Source organism: Gavia stellata, chromosome 2 (genome assembly GCF_030936135.1).
Source record: "Gavia stellata isolate bGavSte3 chromosome 2, bGavSte3.hap2, whole genome shotgun sequence".
Taxonomy (NCBI): Eukaryota; Metazoa; Chordata; class Aves; order Gaviiformes; family Gaviidae; genus Gavia; species Gavia stellata.
The window spans coordinates 107,896,346-107,916,645 of NC_082595.1; the positions used below are offsets into that span (position 1 = coordinate 107,896,346).

Here is a 20,300-nt window from a genome sequence, read left to right on the forward strand (position 1 = left end):
TGTTCAGACCTGAAATGGATGTTCCGGGGGAAGGAAAGAACATGAACTTTTGCAGGACTGTTGTAAAGAACAGGAAAAGCTCCAACTGCCTGTCCAGACCAAACAGCCCTTCTGCTCTGAAGACCTGAAGCTCGGAACATCCCACATTCACCACAGAGGCTCTGCAGTACTTATCTTTAAGCAGGATAGTATGAGCTAGGCACAGCTTCATGTTCCATATGTCTCTTTGGAGAAACCTGGACTTGGGAACGTTTCTGGGGGATATGCTTTACAACAAACACACATTACCAAGGGAAAATTGAAGTAAGAATGTGAAAGCTGAAGGTCTGTATTATTTAGTCCAGATCAGACTGTCTAATATCATCAATTATTAGTCCACACTTCTGGTCCACTTCTGCCCTCCCCCAATAAATAAAAAATAAAAGAACACGACTTTGTTTTAGAAGTACTGGAAACCTTCATTAAGATGTAATGTTGTGAATTATTTTGGCCGAAGAATTAAGAAGGCTGATATAATGAAAAAGTAATTTAAACATTTTTGAAACAAATTGATGCTGATTAGAGCTCTAGGAACGTGTTACAGCACACATTTTATAGGGTTTGGGGATGACGTTAAACGAAATAGCAGGGCTGAGGTCCAGGTCTGAGATAGAAACTCCAGGGGGAGGGTGAAAGCTGAACCTCTGCAGGAGACTGGTGAAGAAGAGGAAGAGCTCCATTTTGGCAAGAGTCTCACCGGCGCAGATCCTCCGCCCTGGAACGAAATGCAGAACGTCCATAAGAGAGTCAGTGGGAGCTGCTTCTTCAATAGTTGGAATAAATAAAAACCTCTGAGCAGCTCTTATTCTGAGGAAGATCAGTGGGAATCCAGAACACTTGAAATGTCATATCCTAGCTATGAATACAGAACACAGTAGCTCTTAAAAGTCTATTGAGTACAAGAATCATCTGAGAGAGAGGATACTTGGTCTTCACAGGTATGATAACAAAGCCACCTGGTGATTTTTTTTCTTTTCCTTTGTCTAAACGCTTGCATTTGGGGAGAAATGTAAGGAAATTCAATCTGAATTCCTTAATTCCAGTTTTCAGTAAAATCTGTATTTTTCTTCATTTTCAGATTTTTCCTCTACGTGGTTCAATTTTTGGATCCCAGACCAACTTCGGCTGGTTTAGTCTAGACTTTAGCACTATTAGTCTAGTCACAGGCAATTTTTTATATTAAAATTTGGCAGAAAAGATCTTGGAGACTCACAAATGCTGGCTAGAGTGGGACTGAGGAGAAAGGTGGTGGATATATTCTATGGAGCCCCTAATATAAGGTTTTCTTCAAAAGTGCTGTGAATATATATTTTTCTCAGCCCTGGTCAAATTCATCAGCTTGTAAACTGCCTTAATTAGAGCATGGTGATTCAAGGCCAGAACTAACAAAAACCTGAAGTAAGATTTGATTTTAACTCCCTTGTATGACAGAAAGTGGAAAATGAAGAGCTATTGCATGGCCGTGCTATGAAATAAGCCCTCCAAGGAATGCCCAGACCTGACGCTCCCTGGATGTGCTTTCAACTAGGACATCTAGGCTTAAATCTGAAAAAGAAGGCCTGTGAATTGGAAGTATCATAAGTCCTTCTATGAAAAAGAATATTTACTATATGTTGGATGGTGAGTATGACAAGAAAAATCCTTATTGAAATATCACGCAGAATTAAAAGTACACAAATAGGGTCTATAAAAAATGCAGTGTGTTGTGGATGTGGTAGACAAGTTAGCCAGAGACTGACTATAGGAACTTAATTGAGCAATGACAGAGCCTGCAAAGCAGGAGAAATGCCAGAGAAGGAGCAGTCATTTTAGGGGTCAGAATCTCCCATGTTTTGGCAAATGGTGCAGGTGTGTAAGCTTAGGTGAATGTCATGCTCTGTGGAAGCGTCAAAAGGCAACCCCTTTCTGTCCTTCGATTTTACACAGAATTGGGGTTTTTATATAAAGCAACTCCTCATTGTTCATAGAATCACAGAATCACTAAGGTTGGAAAAGACCTGTAAGATCATCAAGTCCAACCTTTACTTTGTTGGCACAGTGTATGAAGTCTTGATCCCAGCCAACATTATTCATGACTTTTCAAAAGGGACACTAAAAATGAAACATGGTTCCCCAGGAAAGGCACAGAAACCACCTTTCCTGTGTGCTTTGTGTGGTCATTGACAATGCGGCTGGGTGTGGTAAGAGTCAGACAAAGAAGCCCAGGCCATGGAGCAGTTGTGGGCTACAGGTTGTAATTCAGAAATGTGTTTTCTAAACCATCATGGAATTTGCTGAAAACCTCCCTCATATTTAACAAGGCACTACAAATTCTCGTTTATAACCATTGAATACTAACTGAGAAATCAATAACATCCAGAGGCTGGAGTAATTAGCAGACATTTGTGAGTACTCTGTCTTATCAGAGGTGTGTCCTGAGAAATCTGTGAAATAATGGGTTGTGAAATGGTCCCAAGAAAAAGACAGTGTGGAGGCCAGGCTTCAGTAACAGAAAAACACTGGTACAAGTAGTTCTTGTCTAAGATCTGTACTGGCAACAGCAATAAATGGAAAAGAGAGGGCACCTGCTGAAAAAGGCATGAAAGCATCTTTCTTCACAAATTTTCCGTTGGCGTCAAGAAAATGCTCAGGATAGAACATGTCTGGTTTCTCCCACTGCGATTTGTCTTGCAGGACAGAGGTCAGTAAGGGGATGATGTAGGTTCCCTGCAAAATAAGACAATGGAATTAATCCATGGACTACAAATATTGTAGTGGCAGTAATGGTAATAAGACTTCAAGATTGTCAGCCTGGAGAAAGAGATTATTCTGACTGCTGTTATGTGACTTCATTAGAGAGTTCATGTTTATCACATTAATCAGGTTTGAGAAAGAAGAAATGCTAAAAGAAGCAATCCTGTAGGCATCTCACCTTGGGAATGAAATAGCCTTTTAGAGTGACATCTGCAGCAGTCTCATGAGGCAAATCCAATGGCAGGATATTAGCAAACCTCTGAATTTCATGGATGACAGCATCCGTATATGGCATCTGAGTTCGATGCTCAATCCGTGGGGAGTTTGACCCTATCACTTGCTCTATCTCTTCTTGGACCTTTCCTGAGGAAAGAATCAACTATAAGAAAGAGACAAGGACTCATTCATCCCTGAGACATACTGTGCTTTACTGATGTAAAGTATAAAAGACTTTGAGTGAAAACCATAAATTCTCCCAAAGTCTTTTTTTTCCTTTCAGAAATAATGGGAGGTGGACAGAACTACAGTGTCTGATTATTTCTTTACCAATAAGAAACTTGAAGACTTGTATTTTTCTGCCCTCTCTTCTGCCTAAAGTTTCTTGCTCTGACCAAGAGGTGTCTCAAAAACCCCCCTTGACTCCTAACTACCCTAAACTGGAATGGAGATGTCAGACAAAGAGCAATTCCCTGAATCTTCTCAGGTATTTAAAGCCTCGGTACAGTCCATTTAACATCTGCACAGGCCTTTGGTTTATCAACAGCCTGTTTCTGAGGCAAACCTGGAAGAATTTCATTGGCCAACAGAGGACAGCTCTCTTTTTTTTGATTAATGAGATTTTACTGAGGAAGGGACCTGGCCCATATGAACTCTGTTTATAATCTACTGGTAGGCTGACTAGTGTGCCTCTTACTGGGTCTGAAACACAGGGCACAGCGATACCTTGACAATAATTAGCTGGAAATCTTGGCTTTTTGTAACTTAGTATAGCTGTGCTGACCCTCCAGGTTCCTGTTCAGTTCCTAATGCACTGAGTGTAACAACATCTGTCATAAACCCACTTACTCTGAATTTCAGGGTACTTCATCATCAGCAGAAGGCTCCAGTTTAGTGTGGTAGAAATTGTCTCAACACCAGCAGTAAACAAATTGCTCACCAAGCTTAGCAAGTTGCCATTATGGAAATACCCATTCGTAGTGGATTTCTCCTGAAAGAAGTGGTTGAGATAAAAGGATGAAAACTTAAAGCTTTCCATGTGAAAATGCAATTTACGTAGCTAAACATTTACTAAGAAATAAATCCTGTACTTTAAAAAAGTGTGAAAGACAAAGAAGAGCTTTGGGCTTGTACTGGAGAAGAGTGTTGACATAGGTTTTATGTTTTGCATCATTTACTGGGGCCAGCTGCAAAGAGAGCTGGTTTCTCTATAAAAAAGGTTACCCAGATATATCAGAGACCCCAAATAAGGATCCCAGTAAAGCCCAGGTAGCGCTTTTGTTCTGTAATGCATTATGTTTTTGAAAGAGCCGGAAGGGCTAGGACAACAGAGAGAGCAGATAAAAAGATGCAGCCTCTCTAAATATATTGATACAGTCTGAAGAAGAGCATAAATAAGGATAAATGTTTGCTGCTTAAACGGGGTTGGAACTGCAACATAGTGAAATATCTATTCAACCCAACCAGTTTGTTATACATGTTTTGTCAAAGATAGATTCCCTAAAGAAATATAGCTATAATTATAAGGACTGAAAGGAAATTGTAAATGTCTTCATATAACCATAAAAGTTGGAATAAATGATAAAAGATTCAGTCACCTCCTGCTGTTTAACCAGGAAAGCGTCAATAAAACTTCTTTGATCATTTTTGTCCAAGGTTTTGAGATGTTCTACAAAAGTAACTTTTACATAAGCATGGAATTCATCTCTGTTTTGGAGAAGAGTCTTGTTAGCCCTTAGGAGGAATCCAAGGTTTGGGAAGATGTTGTATATCTGCAAGAGTGAACAATGTTAGGCCAGAGGTCTGAAAAACCTACAGAAACAAATTAATAATATTGTGCCCATTTTGCAGATACAAAGACAAAGATTTAACATTAATATTTTGTTCTTTAGAACACGAAAAAGTGACTGGATGAAGTCATGGTAGAAAATCCATCAAGGACCACTGAATACATGGAAAACTCTCAGTCCCAAATTACCGTTTTGCAGGAGTAGTGTAGATGTCAGCCTCAAACACCTGCAACTTGCCACCAGCAACTTTTTTTATTGTTTTAGCCAGCTCTTCCACTGATTTTTTTTTTCTGTTTCAAAGCCTAAAGGAACAGAAGTGAATCTCGTGTGTGGCAGCATTGCCTGTGAGTATCAGAGAGTATTTGTTACTCATTGAGACATTTCAGTGTACTAGAAACATGGGAAAATAGATTTTGTATCAGGGCTCCTTGTGTAGGTAGAGCACATACTGTACAGCTTCTCCCTGCCCCATGTTCTGAGAGTGTACTGTTGTGCCTGGTCACTTTATACATGTGAACCGTATTTTTGGGGAGTGCTGAGCTTGCTGTTCATGCACTATGCGGTCTGATTTTTTCAGTCCAGATATAGCACTCTTCCAACTATCACTTAAGTATGTTTTTGAGAGACTGGGGGTTTGATTGTTGGCTTCAAGATTCCCAGACTGTCTCTCAAGCTTTGTTTTGCCCCAGAAAGTGCTTGTAAACCTATCATCTCTCAGAGTCTCAGATTTTTCTTTTTAATAGAAACAGCTGACTACCAGTATTACTATGTTCCTATGGCATCCAGTGGAACAGCAACAGAAAAATGTTTATCATTACCGTAACCGAAGTTTTCCCAGCAAGCCTCATGCTTTCATTGGTCAAATGTAGAAGTCTCACAAATCTGGAGTCTTTGTAGTCAAATCGTTTTCCAAGTAATATTGACACAATTATGTTAGCAACTGCTGCATTAATTATTTTACTGGCGTCAAAGGGCTTTCCTATATAATGTACAAAAGAACATATTACATTGTGGCAGGAGATGTAATTTGTAAATGTAAATTTAATACTAATTATTGTTATTTATTTGTTATGATTGATTGCTATTATTGTTTATTATTCAATGTTAGAATACCATGCCAAGACACAAAAATGCCAGAGGAGCCAAATTCATCAAATTGATTCAGCCTGAAGTACATTTCTTAAAAAGGTCTGAACTTGAGAAGGTTACTGGCAAGCCTCTGGGTACTTGAACAAAACTTCAGAGGTTTGAAGAATGAATCATCTACCCACCTTCCTGTGACCCAATGGTGTCTGCCAGATACCCGTACTCCTCCACAATGCGGTCCTCAATGGCCCTTTTTCCCATTCCAAAGTCTCGTAAGGTTGTGAGAGTAAATCTTCGCATCACCTTCCAGTTTTGACCATGAGCAAAAACAATCCCTGACACGAAGAGAACATTTCAAGGTGGCAGAAGATGTTAAATAACTAATTGGTAGACAAAAAATGTATATATTTAGTAGCAGTCACTTTTAAAACAAGCTAAATTACATCTGGCTGAGGAAAAAAACAACTTTCCCTTAAGTATTTTCAGGCCTCAACAATAGGTTTATTGCACACACAAAAAAAGGAAGATAAACTATTTAAGAGGTATTTAATCAAATCTTAAGAAGAATATGTATCTCTGAGAGACACTTGTCACTGAAAGAAAGAGGGCATTGGCAATTCAAGTTCAAACTGCTGATCATCATACTTTGGAAGCAGAACTGAATTGAGATCTCATGGCTCTGATGATTGCAGGAGAAACCTGACTAGGCACAAATGTCTTTAAAATTTAGGTAGCATCTTAAAACCTCCCCCATCATTTTTTTTGCTGATATTGTTACACCATGTAACTAATGACTTTAGTTATATTTTTTCAAGGGAAAAAATAAAGTGTAAAGAAAGCTTTCATGCAATAATGTGATCAAAAGATGCAACTGTTGAAATGTTTGCAGAATTATTCCTGAATTTGTCCAAGCGTCTTTGGAGATGTAAGTATGAAACTCTCATGCAAAATTAGAATGAAGTTTGGCTGTGAAATTCTTATTTGGAAACCATGTTCAGTATAGAGTATTTCCCTTATTAAAATAAATCCCCATTTCTGTATGTGTTCCATTCTGTTGTCACATTCAGATTTTAAAAGCACCATTCACCACTTGAAATGAGAAGCAGCGGTATAATACTCATTTCAGGAAAAGGAGTTTCTGTGATAAGCCCAAAACAACAGAAGTCCAGAACCATATCATGAGAGCTAGAAATGCCTTCCCTGGCATGCATGCTCCTGTTCTAGATCCTGAAAGTGTGACACTACCCATTATCTGTTGCTGTAGTTATTGTTAGAGTTACGGCTGTTTTGTTGTCACTGTCAGTAGCTTCAAATTTGAATAAATGCACTGAAGTCTATGAAATTGCTCTCTATTTCCAATGCCTTATATGGTCTCTGATCCAAAGTGATGTGCCAGCTCCTGCTTTGTCTGTAGGAAAAAGCTTTTTGAATAAGTCAAGCTGATAAGGAAAAATAAAACCAACTTACCGTTTCCTCTGGTCAAATCGTCAAAGATTGGGATTTTAGGTCTCTCTGCAAATGCATCTGCCTGGTTTACGAGAGCTTCCTTCACTGTGTCATACCCAGAAATCACTACTATTTTCCTTTGCCCCATCTGAACACTGAAGACTGGACCATATACTTTTGACAGCTGTCAGGAGAAGATAACAGTGATTTACAGCTTTTACAGCTTACAAAGAAATTCACCACCCTTTCAGTGCTGCTTATTTTCCTGTCCTGCCTCTAAGTTACTAAAATGTTAAATGTTTTCCTAAGTACAGAGAAAGAGAATTGATTTAAATAACGTGAATGTGCCAGACATTATGATGGCTAATGACTAAATGGCTCAGTCAGGAGTGGAGTCCCATTGTGCTGAACTGAGCAGAAGTGTTAATAGCTGAAACCCCATGTCAGTCAAGGACTGTGCCGACAGCTCTGTCTTCCCTCGGGAACCCCTCTAAATTAAATTTTTGACTAAATTAAATTTTTTGTGTTTCTTTTGTTTACAGGCTAAACCTGTTCAAAGCTTTGCTACCATTATTGTATAAAAACCCAGTGTGTTTCTAGGCGAGCATCTAGCATGAAGATTCTCACTTTTTATATATGACTACATCCACCATGAATCTGTCTCAGAGACAACATTTGGCCTAAGCTGGTACCTTTTTAGCTTGTAAAGGCAGATTTATTTTCATGTAACTCAATGTTCCTGATTCTCCTGATAACAGGAGGAGGTTTTCCTTGACTGCACTTATTTTCTAGTGCGTTTGCACAGAGAAACACAAGGCAACTATTTAGCATTGATATGCAAAATGTTCAGCAACTGGTAAGCAAGTCCAGCCAACTATAGGAAATAACACAGCAGCAGCAACACGTGTCTGAATTAAGAGTAGCTTCTTTGATGGTGATACTGTTATCTCAGACTGCTGTAGCTGTGGCAGAGTATGATCTTTTCAAAGGGTGTTCTCCAGTAAGGACTTTCCAGTGCTTGCAGTGGTGATGCTCAGGGTGAGCGTATCTTCTCCAGTTGCATTTACACTCTAAATATGTGTCAATATTAAACCTTGACCTAAGCTCAAGTCAGAGAACCAACCTCCTCCATTAGAATGGGTTCACTGGATTACACCAGAGACATGTTGGTTCTGTTGGCCTGAAAAGAGATGGTGCTTGCTTTTGCCAATACAACTAGGCTGCGTTGGATAGCTACAGTGATTTTCCAGATGCTGCATCTGAGCAGTCTTTTAATTTGTAGATGTGGCATACATACAGATATGTAGGTGCAAAGATCTGTTTTAAAATCATCAGCAAGGAGGACATGTAATTTCAATTTCTAAGTAGAAAAAACTCTAAGCAAAGAGCAGGTTCATAGAAGCCTTCTGACTCAAAATCGGGAAAGTCCTACAAATAAACTAGGTAAATAAAGCACTAGAAGAAAACCGAAAGATTTATTCCTTTGATTTGGTTAGATCTTTGCTGTATATTTTAGCAACTGTTGGCCCTGAATATTAAAAGTATATAGTTATCTTCAGCTTTTGGGGAAGAAAGGAGGAAAGGGAGATGAGAAGGATTGCTAAATCATTGAAGGCAGGAAGCTGCAGTCACAACCCCAGACACATCAATCAGTGGAAGGTGGAGGGAGTTATACCACATGTCAAAACCACTCCTTATTCAATTACCTTTTTCTCAAAATTACCACAAAATTAAGGTGAGCACTTGTTATTAATGCATGAAGTTGCATGAGGAAAGTATTACAGTAAAGAACAAATCTTGCTGCTTTCAAAGTTTTCTGCTCAAACAACAGTCTCCTGTCCCTTGCTAAGGGTCATCTGTGGATGCACCACGTCGGGTGCAATAGGGGAAACTCTCTGATATCTTGGACTATGGAGCTTGGTGATATATGCAATTATGGGACCAATAGAAAAGACAATGACTACCTGTAAATAAGTCCTGTAGGGTCTCTTCAAATCAAACAAATGCAGATTTCCAATAATAGGTAATGCTCTTGGTCCTGGGGGAAAATTCTTTTTCCAGTGGTTATTCCAGAAACCTCCCATTTTCAAAATGGTTAGAAAAGTCAGGATGAACACTAAACCAATGGAAGTGCAGCTGCTCCAGTCCATCTCTACTCAGCCAAGTATTTGCTACAGAAGAGAAAAGAGAAAATGTGGATTTGGATCTCTGTCCTCCTGCAAAAATTTCCTGTGCGAGACGCTTCCGCTAGTCCATAAACCTCATTCCCAGTGAAAGGTATGTTTTCCTTGCGATTGGTGACTGGTTTTGTTCCCCTTGCTGTGCTTGATAATGAATCCTCAGTACAGTACAGAGGCAGGTAAATGTTTACTAGCCAAGCTTGTGTGACTGGATGAGCGTGTAGCTCACTGTCCAAACAAAGTCCAAGAACATGGAGAACCACAGGTCATCAACCTGGTGTTTGGTATAAAAGTCATGAATTCTGCATGCTTTTCAGGTTACTGATTAGTTATATTTTCGTCATCAGTACAGGCACAGCCTTGATACCCTGAGAACTGAAATCAGAATGCCAGTACCCAAGTGATTAGTGCACAGAGATTGATTTTTTTTTAAAGCGCTTAGGAACTGGCATAACTTTGCTTCCACTGAATTCATTGGGAATTTAAAATCACAGAATCACAGAATGGTTGAGGTTGGAAAGGACCTCTGGAAGTCGCCTGGTCCAACCCCCCTGCTCAAGCAGGGCCACCGAGAGCCAGTTGCCTTAGACTATGTCCAGACAGCTTTTGAATATCTCCAAGGAGGGAGACTCCACAACCTCCCTGGGCAACCTGTGCCAGTGCTTAGTCACTCTCACAGAAAGAAAGAATTTCCTGATGTTCACAGGGAACCTCCTGTGGTTTAGTTTGTGCCCATGGCCTCTATTCCTATCACTGGAGACCACTGAAAAGAGCCTGGCTCTGTCTTCTTTGTACCCTTCCTCCAGGTGTTTATACATACTGATAAGAACCCCCTGAGACTTCTCGAGGCTAAACAGTCCCAGCTCTTTCAGTGTTTCCTCGTATAAGAGATGCTCCAGTACCTTCAGCATCTTCGTGGCCCTTTGCTGGACTCTCTCCAGTATGTCCAAATCTCTTTTGTACTGGGGATCCCAGAACTGGACACAGCGCTCCAGGCATGGCCTCACCAGTGCTGAGTTGAGGGGAAGGATCACCTCTCTCAACCTGCTGGCAAAACTCCTCCTAATGCAGTCCAGGATACCAATAGCCTTCTTTGTGGCAATGGTATATTGTTGCCTCATGTTCAGCTTGGTGTCTGCTAGGACCCCCAGGTCTTTTTCTATCAAGCTGCGTTCCAGGTGGGTGGCCCCCTGCATGTACTGGTGACTGAGGTTGGTCCTCCTCAGGTGCAGGATTTTGCACTTCTCCTTGTTGAACTTCATCAGGTTCCTGTCAACCCATTTCTCCAGCCTATTGAGGTGCCTCTAGATGGTGGCTCAACCTTCTGGTGTATCCACCACCCCTCCCAGTTTAGTGTCATTGGCAAACTTGCTGAGGGTACACTCTGCCCCACCACCTAGCTCATTAATGAAGACATTAATCAGGACTGGACCCAGTATTGACCCCTGGGGTACCCCACTAGTTACTGGCCTCCAACTGGACTTCACACCACTGATCTCTAGCCTCTGGGCCTGGCTTTTCAGCAAGTTTTCAATGCACCACACTGTCTGCTCATCCAGCCCATACATCAACAACTTGTCTCTGAGGATCTGATGGTAGATGATAGTGTCAAAAGCCTTAGTGAAGTCTAAGAAGACTTCTTGTGATTAAGACAACTTGTTCTTGTGACTAAAAAGCTATAGCAGGGGTGTATAGAAAGAAGTTGGAGAGGCCTAAGAGGTGCCACAGAAGGACTGGTTTGCTTAGTTCCTGCTGGGAGCACAGCACTGGCTGTCTGTTCCAGGCAAGGGTGCATCCCCAGAAGCCATTTCAGGTGTGAGAGAAGATCTTTCCAACCTTGAAGACAACAAGAGCAACAGTTTGATTTGAAATGGAGAAGGACTTTTTATTTTTCTGTGCTTTTATCTTTATCATTAATATGCACATTATTCTGCAGTAAACTAAATTAATTTTAACTTCCAGACAGCGTATAGCCACATGGCGTCACCTGAGAGCCCTCTATGCCTCTGCACTGCAGTTCTGCATCAAGTGAACATCTGACGTTTCCGTGTCTCAGGTTGAGCGTCTCAGGTTGAGCTGTTCAGTTACAATTCTTTGTGTGTGTGTGTGTGCGCGCGCGTGCATTTAGGGCACTGGTGCGGGCATAAATTGTGTAATGGACCATTTTCCCTAGGCAGTTTGGATGTAGCTGTGCTGGAGGTGTGGAAGGTGAAAGCCCTTGGAATTTTGTGTGTGTTTGTGTAGACCAGTGCAGTACCTTTTGAGGTCTGTCCCAGGGACTGGCCCTGGCCTCTTTCATCGAGGGGAAGAAGCAGAGGTGTAGGGAAGGACAGAATGAAATGGACTTTGCTGTCTTCCTCGTGGGATTCATCCTCACAATGACCATCACCTTCCCTTTCAAGGAATGGCTGGAAGTCAGGACTGCTGACTGCTGTAATGGTGGGAGAGACACCTCCGGCTATGAGCCAAGGTGCACTTGGGCTAAAAATCACCTACTGGCTTCAGAGGTACCAAACTTCCCACGTGGGACTAGAGACACAGCCATTTCATTTGGCTGTTTCGGGAAAAGGAGGTGACTAAGAAAAGCCTTAGGAACGTGGCACTGCGCAGACCTCATGAGTCACTGGGGGGACAGTGATCCCGATGGCGGGAGAGAGGTCCAGGTCTGAGACAGAAACTCCAGGAGGAGGGTGGAAGGTGAACCTCTGCAGGAGGCTTGTGAAGAAGAGGAAGAGCTCCATTTTGGCAAGAGTTTCTCCAGCACAGGTCCTCCGCCCTGGAACGAAATGCAGAATGGCCATAAGAAAGTCAGTGGGAGCTGCTTCTTGAGGAGAGGAGAGGAGAGGAGAGGAGGGGAGAGGAGAGGAGGGGAGAGGAGAGGAGGGGAGAGGAGAGGAGGGGAGAGGAGAGGAGAGGAGAGGAGAGGAGAGGAGAGGAGAGGAGAGGAGAGGAGAGGAGAGGAGAGGAGAGGAGAGGAGAGGAGAGGAGAGGAGAGGAGAGGAGAGGAGAGGAGAGGAGAGGAGAGGAGAGGAGAGGAGAGGAGAGGAGAGGAGAGGAGAGGAGAGGAGATGACCTCTGGGAAGAGTCTGAGAGGCCAGCTCCAATGGGAAAGGAATCTTAGATGATCAGTTCCCCTCAGAGCCCTAAAACCAAAATGAATGATACCTGCTGAAAAAGGCATGAAAGCATCTTTCTTTACAAACTTCCCCTCAGAGTCAAGGAAATGCTCAGGGTAGAAGATGTCTGGTTTCTCCCACTGGGATTTGTCTCGCAGAACAGAGGCCAGTAAGGGGACAATGTAGGTTCCCTGTAAGCCAAGGCAGAGCAGTTATTGCACTGAGGATGGTGTTGCTGTCACCATCAGAGCGATGGTGAGTGTTGGAGCTCAAAACACCCACTTAAACAGGGGAGCTCCTGCCAAAGTAGCTGTGAAAACCCCAGTGTGAGCAAGCATCCTTGGATGCAGGTAGGACTTGAAAGGGACATGTGTTACACTGGGGACGGAGGGAAGAAAAGTAGTGCAGAAGTTGCCTCACCTTGGGAATGAAATAGCCTTTGAGGGTCACATCTGCAGTAGTTTCATGAGGCAAGTTCAACGGCAGGATATTAGCAAACCTTTGAATTTCATGGACAACAGCATCTGTATATGGCATTTGAGTTCGATGCGCGATTCGTGGGGGGTTTGACCCTAACACTCGCTCTATCTCTTCTTGGACTTTTTCTGTGAAAGGGATAGGGATCATACATAGATCACATGAATGTCTCTTTCTCCTGATAGGAACAGGGGAATGTGAAGAATTCACTTTTTGTTCAGCCCTGCTAAATGTGAAATCACATTTTTGGTGACCTGATGAGAAGGAAGCCACTGATTACTTAGTTTTCACTTACTCTGAATTTCAGGATATTTCATCATGAGCAGAAGGCCCCAGCGCAAAGTGGTGGACGTGGTCTCCATGCCAGCTGCAAAAAGATTTCTCACAACCTCAGTTAAGTTTTCATTATGGAAGTATCCATTGGCCTTTCCTTTCTCCTGGAGATATGAAACAATAATAATATCTGCTGATTAAAGATTCAAGAAAGCACTTTTTCATTGAAGAACAGGGGAAAACTTTCATATGCAGCCCTCAGGGAGGACTTAAGTGTAAAGGATAAGAAGGATTTGAGGGCATGCCTTGAGAAACATGTTCTAAGCTGACTCTTGAGATAGAGTGTTTGGACTGCCCATGCTGCCCACTAGAATACACGCTCAAGACAACAAGGGTCTTCAGCTTGGATAATGTCTGTGATAACAAGAACGTTTTGGAAAAGAAAGAGCAGTCACTGGGGCCACCCATGTGATTAAATCATTCACTTCCGAGTTTTTCTGCCCATGGGTCATGGAGCAGAGCATCTTGCAGGATGAGATTTGTTGGGAAGAAAAATAAATTTGCTGTCAGGGCTGGGTTTTGACACGAACTCAAGAGGTACTAGGAACCTGGTCCATGATGATATCGCCTTTACCTGCCACTAGCATCAAAAGAGAGCCTAGAAGGGTAGTTCATGTTCCCCTGTAATCCAGCAGCCAACCCATGCTTTTGCTATAGCAGACGGGCTGAAACCTCATGAGGCCATACCACATAGAGGTGAGGGCTGGGTACCAACACTGCCACATTTTTACAAGAACTGTAAAACTAGAGTTTTGTTGAAGCACGTAAGTGAAATCTTGTGTGAGCTGGCAACTGAAACTGAGAAATATGTACCGAAGAGTCCTGGGCCTAGAGCTTTCCCTGGGTATGTCTCTACAAATGGGGATGTGAATTTAAAGAAAGAGTCAGAAATTCTGGGGTACAGAAAGGGATTTTAAACTACAGGTAATGACAGCTTCTCACACTTTGCTTGCTGAAATAGTGTTTTGTGTTTTCCTGATATATTACTGGGGACACATAACAGATGCTTGTCTGTGATCAATTTATCTCCTAGCTGAAATGACTGCACAGTCTTTTAGTCCGACCACAGTGTTTGGTAGGACTTTTGCACATACTAGTTCCCTACTGAAGAACATTTGTTTATCTACCAAACCTTGAAAAGAAAGTGAGATTTGAAGAAGCTGCTAGGATTCAATTACCTCTTGTTGTCTCACAAGGAAAGTGTCAATGAAGCTCCTCTGGTTGTTTCTGTCTAGGGCTTTGAGATGTTCTATGAAAGTCACCTTGATAAAAGCATTGATTTCTTTTACATTCTTAATAAAAATGTTGTGGTCCTTCAGGAGGAATCCAAGGACTGGGAACATGTTGTACAACTGCAAGATGCAGAGATAGTGAGGAAAAAAACCCAGATGTTAAGCAGATGTATCACAGTTCAACAGCATATATTAAGAAAAGCTCTTACATAAAATGGTGTATAGTCTTATACTCATCATGCAATACATTCCTTTGTCCTCCTTTGTCCCTGGCCAACTGTGTAAAATGGTTAAAATTTATCCCCTCTTACACTGAATATTAATCACACTAGTTGATTATGGCCTAGAAATCCCATGTTTATGCATATGTCCTTCACACAATTTCCTACCTCTCCACTCCTATAGAATTCATCCCTCCCTCTCCACACTGGTTAGAATTGGGAGTCTCAAGTTTAAGAGGTAGTTAGAGGCAGTTATAGGCATTCCCACACTGATTTTGACCTTGTTTGTAATGGGAGATGGGGAATAATGACCAACTTCTATTGCTAGGGGACACAATCCTTGTATTGTATTACATGCTGTTCAATTCTTCATGAAAGGAGGAACTTATAATTTCCCAGGCTATGCTACTAAGAGAAATCCATAAATAGCATCAGAGGTCCACTTTCTACCATTTCAGGATTCATTTGTCATGCACAGACAAATGTGTTGCAATGATCAGCATTATATACCACTGTATAATCATGCTTTTGAAGAGCAATATTCAAACAGCATGAATTACCGAAACTGATGGAGTTCCAATAACTCTGAAATTTTCATTCACCAATGACAGGAGCCTTTTGAATGTGGGGTCTTCATAGTCATATCGCTTTCCAAGCAATATGGATACGATGACATTAGCAATAGCAGCATTCATCATCAGAGTCATCTCAAGGGGCTTTCCTAGCATGGGAAAAGGTGGTGCAAACAACAAAGTCAATAGTTATTCTAATTAATTAAAGTAGCATGCAGAGGCTTAGTGAAGTCTGAGACATGATAGGCGCAGACCTGGCAGGAGGAAAGGGCTCCCCCATCTCAGGGTTTGCACATCCCTGACAGCATTTCAACAGACCAGAGACTGAATGCAAGTCTTTTGTGCTCCCCTCCATTTTCTCCAAGACTGTTGAGGCCCTGGGTCTTTGTGGCCTTTTTCCAGGCTGCTCTGTTTGGGCATACATGATCTTAAAGTTTCCTGGTATAAGGGAAACTCAGCATTGCCACTTCCCCCATCGGTGCCATCCCGGGCTGTCAGTTATCCCCACTATGAGAGTTGGACTGTGTCCCTTTAGGCCCTCTAGGTCCAATTGCCTAACTCAGTAGCCCTTGATCACTCAATCTTTCCTGCTGGGGCTCTCACTTCTACAGCTTCTAGATCCCTCTGGTGCATCCCCTTTGCAGCTGGATACAGCTCGTGCTTTCAGGGGTTCAAGATGAGGACTTGAAGCCTCAACTAGAATGATGATATAGAAATCTGGTTTTATCCCAAGTCTGCTTGGTTGAAAGAGCTACCTACTGAAGTCCTGCTGTTGGTAACTGAGCCTAGTGAGAAATAATCTTGGATGATGCTGGCAAAATGTGTAACTGGATGTTCTGCCTCCTGTTGGAAGGGGTTTCCCAGACAAGTGACTTTAGGGACAATCAATTTTTTAGTATAGGCAGGCAAGTCCTTGCAATAGCCTTCTGCTCTCCCAATGCCACTAAATCAATCAAAGATGCTGCACATAGAGGAACAAATTACTCTTCTCAGATGTGCTGTTTGATGTCTGACTCCATGTTTGACTGCCAATGCCTCAATGAATGTTCTTCATTTGCATGTCAGGCAATTGCCAGGTAGAGAGACAGAGACAGACAGCTTGTATAAACTCCTCAGAGCATGGATGTTGGAGAAAGCTAGATCTCTGAAAGAGTTCAGAGACTCTTCTTCCTTGACCCTTGGCATTTTTGTAGGAGGCTTGAGGAAAATCAGAGTGTTATGAAGGTAAGATTCCCCCCACCTTTCTGTGCCTCAATGATGTCTGCCAGGCATCCATACTCTTCTACAACACGATCCTCTATGGCTTTCTTGCCCATTCCAAAGTCTCGCAACGTTGCAAGAGTAAATCTTCGCATCACTTTCCAGTTTTCTCCATCAGAAAATATAACTCCTGAAATGGAAAATGAAAATACATAAATAGAAATTTCATCATGAGAGCAAAGATTCCTCATCTACCCTGAATCCTGGTAAAGACAAGTGCTGGCATGAAACCTGTCAAGCCCTCAAGACATGTTGTGTCCCCACGTGGAATGAAATAAGACAGGAAAGATATGTCAGGAGAAAGCTCTGCAGGAAGCAGCCATTGTTCTGAGTTCATGAGGCGTCTGATGTGCCCTGAGACATGAAGGCTTTTGTTCAGCTTTGTTTAGAACAGAGAGTTGGATTTGTGCCTCTGGGACATCACCTGGGATGATGAGTTTGCTCATTAACCTTAGATGTCTCCCTTAGGTGAGATGCATCCTCTCTCAAGAGTGCCTGTGTTCTTACATAGACTGTAGAGAGTAAATGAAACTTCAAATACGGGCATCTGTTTGGAAGATCTCCCCACTTGGTGGGGGTAATCCCACCCTCCTATACACTAGAAAATCAGCAGAGAATTCTCAGTGGCATCTGCAGAGAAAATTTCAGTCAAGCTGGTGCTGCTGTTCATGCTCCTTGCACCTTGCTCTCTTATTCTTGTTTAGAGTCTTGTTCAAGAAACTGTCCCCAGTGAGGAAATAAAACATTTGCAGATATGTTGGCACTTAACAATACATTGGTTACTCAGTGCTGGTCACAAGATACAAATGTGCTCACCCTTGCTTTCCTGTCTGGAGAAGACAATCTCTTATGTCCCTACTTCCATCTGTCCCATCAATATTTATGGGAATTGAAAGATCAGGTTTAGGGTCTAACACTTGTGGAGGGTGAAATCTGCACCAGAAGAACTCAGAGCAAGAGTGAGCTCCCTCTGGGGAAGCAAACTTAAGGCTTGGATTATTGTTTATTCTCTCTTAAAGAGAGATTTATTCTCAAATGTAAATTGAACTAAAAAATCTAAAATAAGCATTCAGTAATATCAATCTCACAAGGAGTATTTGGAGACAGTGCTGCTGATGTAATAGACACTTCTCTGCCAGCTTGTATTGGGTTTATGTATGTGGCCAGGTTTTGGTAGCTGGGTGGCTGCAGGGGTGGCCTTTGTGGGAAGAGATCAGGAGATGCCCCTATGTCAGCTCCTCAACATGTCACCTCTAAGGGAAGACTCAGCTGCAGTTTCAGACCTCTAAATTACACGTTTATGTGTAATTAAGAGTGTCATCTCTCCTTATCCCCGATGGATATCACCACACACTGTTCAATTTCCTCCTCGTTTCCATTGCCTCACATGTTTAGCAAAACAAAGTGAGAGGTTCTGCATTCTCCTGTCCATGGAGAAAGTCTCACCGTTCTTTGCAGAAGGCAGATGTATGGGGAACTGAACAGCACACTCACCATTTTCTTTTCCTCTTTTTCCAATGACTGGTATTTTAGGTCTCCCTGAAAATGCATCTGCCTGGTTCACCAGAGCCTCCTTCACTGTGTCATATCCTGATAGCACCACCATTTTCCTTAGTCCCATCTGAATGCTGAAGACTGGGCCATATGTTTTGGATAACTAGTGGGATGAAAGGGGACAATAAAAGAAGATAATAAAAGAAGACAATAAAAGAATACAAACGGAAAGTGAATTTCTCAGTAATCATGGCAAAACCTGTTCAGTTCCTGGTGTACAAATCTGGGGAGGTACATATCAGCTGGAATTGTGAGTAACAACTCTTAAATAGTCTGGAGTTATGCCTTTAGGTGCATCTGGAGTTATTGCCTTTAGTGGCAAGGTACAAGAGCTGCAGCCACAACCAGGCAGGAATAGACTGCATGGCTCACATGGGAATGAAATCCAGGAAAACATGGTAAGAATGGCTTCATTTTGAGTTTTGAGGTAACTGTGTCCACTACACGGATTCTGTAGTTAACTTTTGATTGAGAAGCTGTGAACTCATAGGGGATATGTTCCCTAACCCAGAAGGAGACCAGTTTTCAAGGTGGTAGTACATCAGGGCACAGGAACTGTCTGGAACCCTTAGGTTTCCTGTTCATGGCTTTGAGGAGTATTGCAGTGAGAGGACCCCAAAAATCATACACTATCTGACTGTAACACACCATCTTCCCTGAAGTCCTGGAGTTTACTGCCACCAGATATGAAAAATTAAGCAGTGTTTATTTGTTTCCTACTTTGCTTTGGGAAACTAGGAAAGTTCCTCCTTCATGGTGAGGATGAAGGCATAGGATCAAGAAGCTGTTTTCTGTCAGTTCCGTAATGGCTGAGTCCACCAAACAGCCTCCAGAAAGGTCTGGTCTCCTCACTAATGTTTCAGCAGCCTCTGGTGGAAGTTCCTGTAGGAATTGTAGGGCCGCTCTCTTCTAGTTACCCTTGTCTGGAGAACCCCAGAATTTCCTGTGTTCTAGAGAAATAGGTCAATTCTCTTGATGTGGCTGGAGTTCAGTTCCCCTGCACTGACACAATATCAGTGTCCTATCAGTGATAGGAAAAGCAGTTACTGCAGATAATTAATTCTGTTGAATTTGCATCTACCTGTCCAGAGAAAAAATTGTATCCCTTTTGGGGGGTCAGTGAGTGCCTTAGACAGAGAGCTCTAAGAAAAGAAACAACAGAAGTTACCTCTAGCATTGTCAGGTAAGGTCTCTTCAGATCCATGATGTGCAGATTTCCAATGATGGGTAAAGGCCTGGGTCCTGGGGGGAAGTTCCCTTTTGCGTGGCTTTTCCAGACATGTTGTATTTTCAGTATCAGCAGGAGAATGAGTATAAACAGTAACCCTGCAGGAACGAGATTCACCCAATCCATTGTCTTTCAGCAAAGGCTTAGCTGAGAAGATGAAAAATCAGGCAAAGAGTGCAATCTCCTGTCAGAAGTTAAGAGTTTCAAGCATTAACAGTGCTTCTACACATACAGAGATATGAGCTTCACCTCTAAGAAATGGTAGAAATGTTTTACCCTTGGAGAATCCCTACTAGGCACTCTCACCACCATGTGCGCTCACTTTACCCTATGATGGTTATTGGTTAATGGATGACGTCTAAACTGGTCCCGTGCGTTGGCAGAGATGTCTGTGGGCATAAGTCCAATTTAGAAACAGCAACCCAAACACTTCCTTGAACTTTGAGAGTGGGAAGAGTTGGGAGAAGAAGGAAGAGGTTCCATGGGTTGCTCAGGCTTTCTCTTCTCTCTCTACGGAAGATGTTGAGGATGCCAGGTCTTGACAAGAGCAGAAGCTCAGCTGACAAGGGATCTGAGACAGTGCTGAAGATTCCTTTTGAGTAACATGAATGTGGATTTATGGCCTTGATACACTGTGGGTCCTATAGTGGAAAGCTGCATTGATCAGAAGTACTCAAGAGAAGAACTCAATGCCAAGCTCCTCTGAGCTAGCTATATAATTTGTTGTAGCACACACATCTTTGTTCCAGCAGGAGTTCAAGCAGAGTGAAATGTAGGGTTAGACTGATCTGGCCAAATGGTGAGGTCTGTATTGATC

The 20,300-nt window shown here is 42.3% G+C and overlaps 2 protein-coding genes across 2 annotated transcripts; both read right to left on the minus strand.

Annotated features, from left to right (window-relative positions):
• Positions 1–566: 566 nt before the first annotated feature.
• On the minus strand, positions 567–9,460 carry LOC104260504 (cytochrome P450 2K1). The gene is made up of 9 exons (XM_009816240.1): positions 9,275–9,460; positions 7,332–7,494; positions 6,050–6,199; positions 5,597–5,757; positions 4,587–4,760; positions 3,838–3,979; positions 2,951–3,135; positions 2,604–2,745; positions 567–754 (listed from the first exon to the last, which is right to left on the minus strand). The coding sequence occupies exons 1-9, from the start codon at positions 9,458–9,460 to the stop codon at positions 567–569; spliced, it is 1,491 nt and encodes a 496-aa protein (XP_009814542.1).
• Positions 9,461–12,078: 2,618 nt separating this feature from the next.
• On the minus strand, positions 12,079–19,609 carry LOC104260503 (cytochrome P450 2K6). The gene is made up of 9 exons (XM_009816239.2): positions 19,424–19,609; positions 18,196–18,358; positions 16,682–16,831; positions 15,430–15,590; positions 14,595–14,768; positions 13,379–13,520; positions 13,027–13,211; positions 12,656–12,797; positions 12,079–12,266 (listed from the first exon to the last, which is right to left on the minus strand). Exons 1-9 carry the CDS (start codon positions 19,607–19,609, stop codon positions 12,079–12,081), a joined length of 1,491 nt encoding a protein of 496 aa, XP_009814541.2.
• Between the last annotated feature and the right edge of the window lie 691 nt (positions 19,610–20,300).

Excerpts from the sequence above, each read along its gene's own strand:
- LOC104260504 (XM_009816240.1), bottom strand. The coding sequence starts at position 9,460 with ATGGACTGGAGCAGCTGCACTTCCATTGGTTTAGTGTTCATCCTGACT. Across the intron at positions 5,758-6,049 it reads CACCATTGGGTCACAGGAAG|GAAAGCCCTTTGACGCCAGT; the intron begins GTGGGTAGATGA and ends TACATTATATAG. Across the intron at positions 4,761-5,596 it reads CTGGGAAAACTTCGGTTACG|ATATACAACATCTTCCCAAA; the intron begins GTAATGATAAAC and ends TCACTCTTGCAG.
- LOC104260503 (XM_009816239.2), bottom strand. The coding sequence starts at position 19,609 with ATGGATTGGGTGAATCTCGTTCCTGCAGGGTTACTGTTTATACTCATT. Across the intron at positions 15,591-16,681 it reads CATCATTGAGGCACAGAAAG|GAAAGCCCCTTGAGATGACT; the intron begins GTGGGGGGAATC and ends TTCCCATGCTAG. Across the intron at positions 13,521-14,594 it reads TCCTTGTGAGACAACAAGAG|GAGAAAGGAAAGGCCAATGG; the intron begins GTAATTGAATCC and ends TCATATCTCCAG.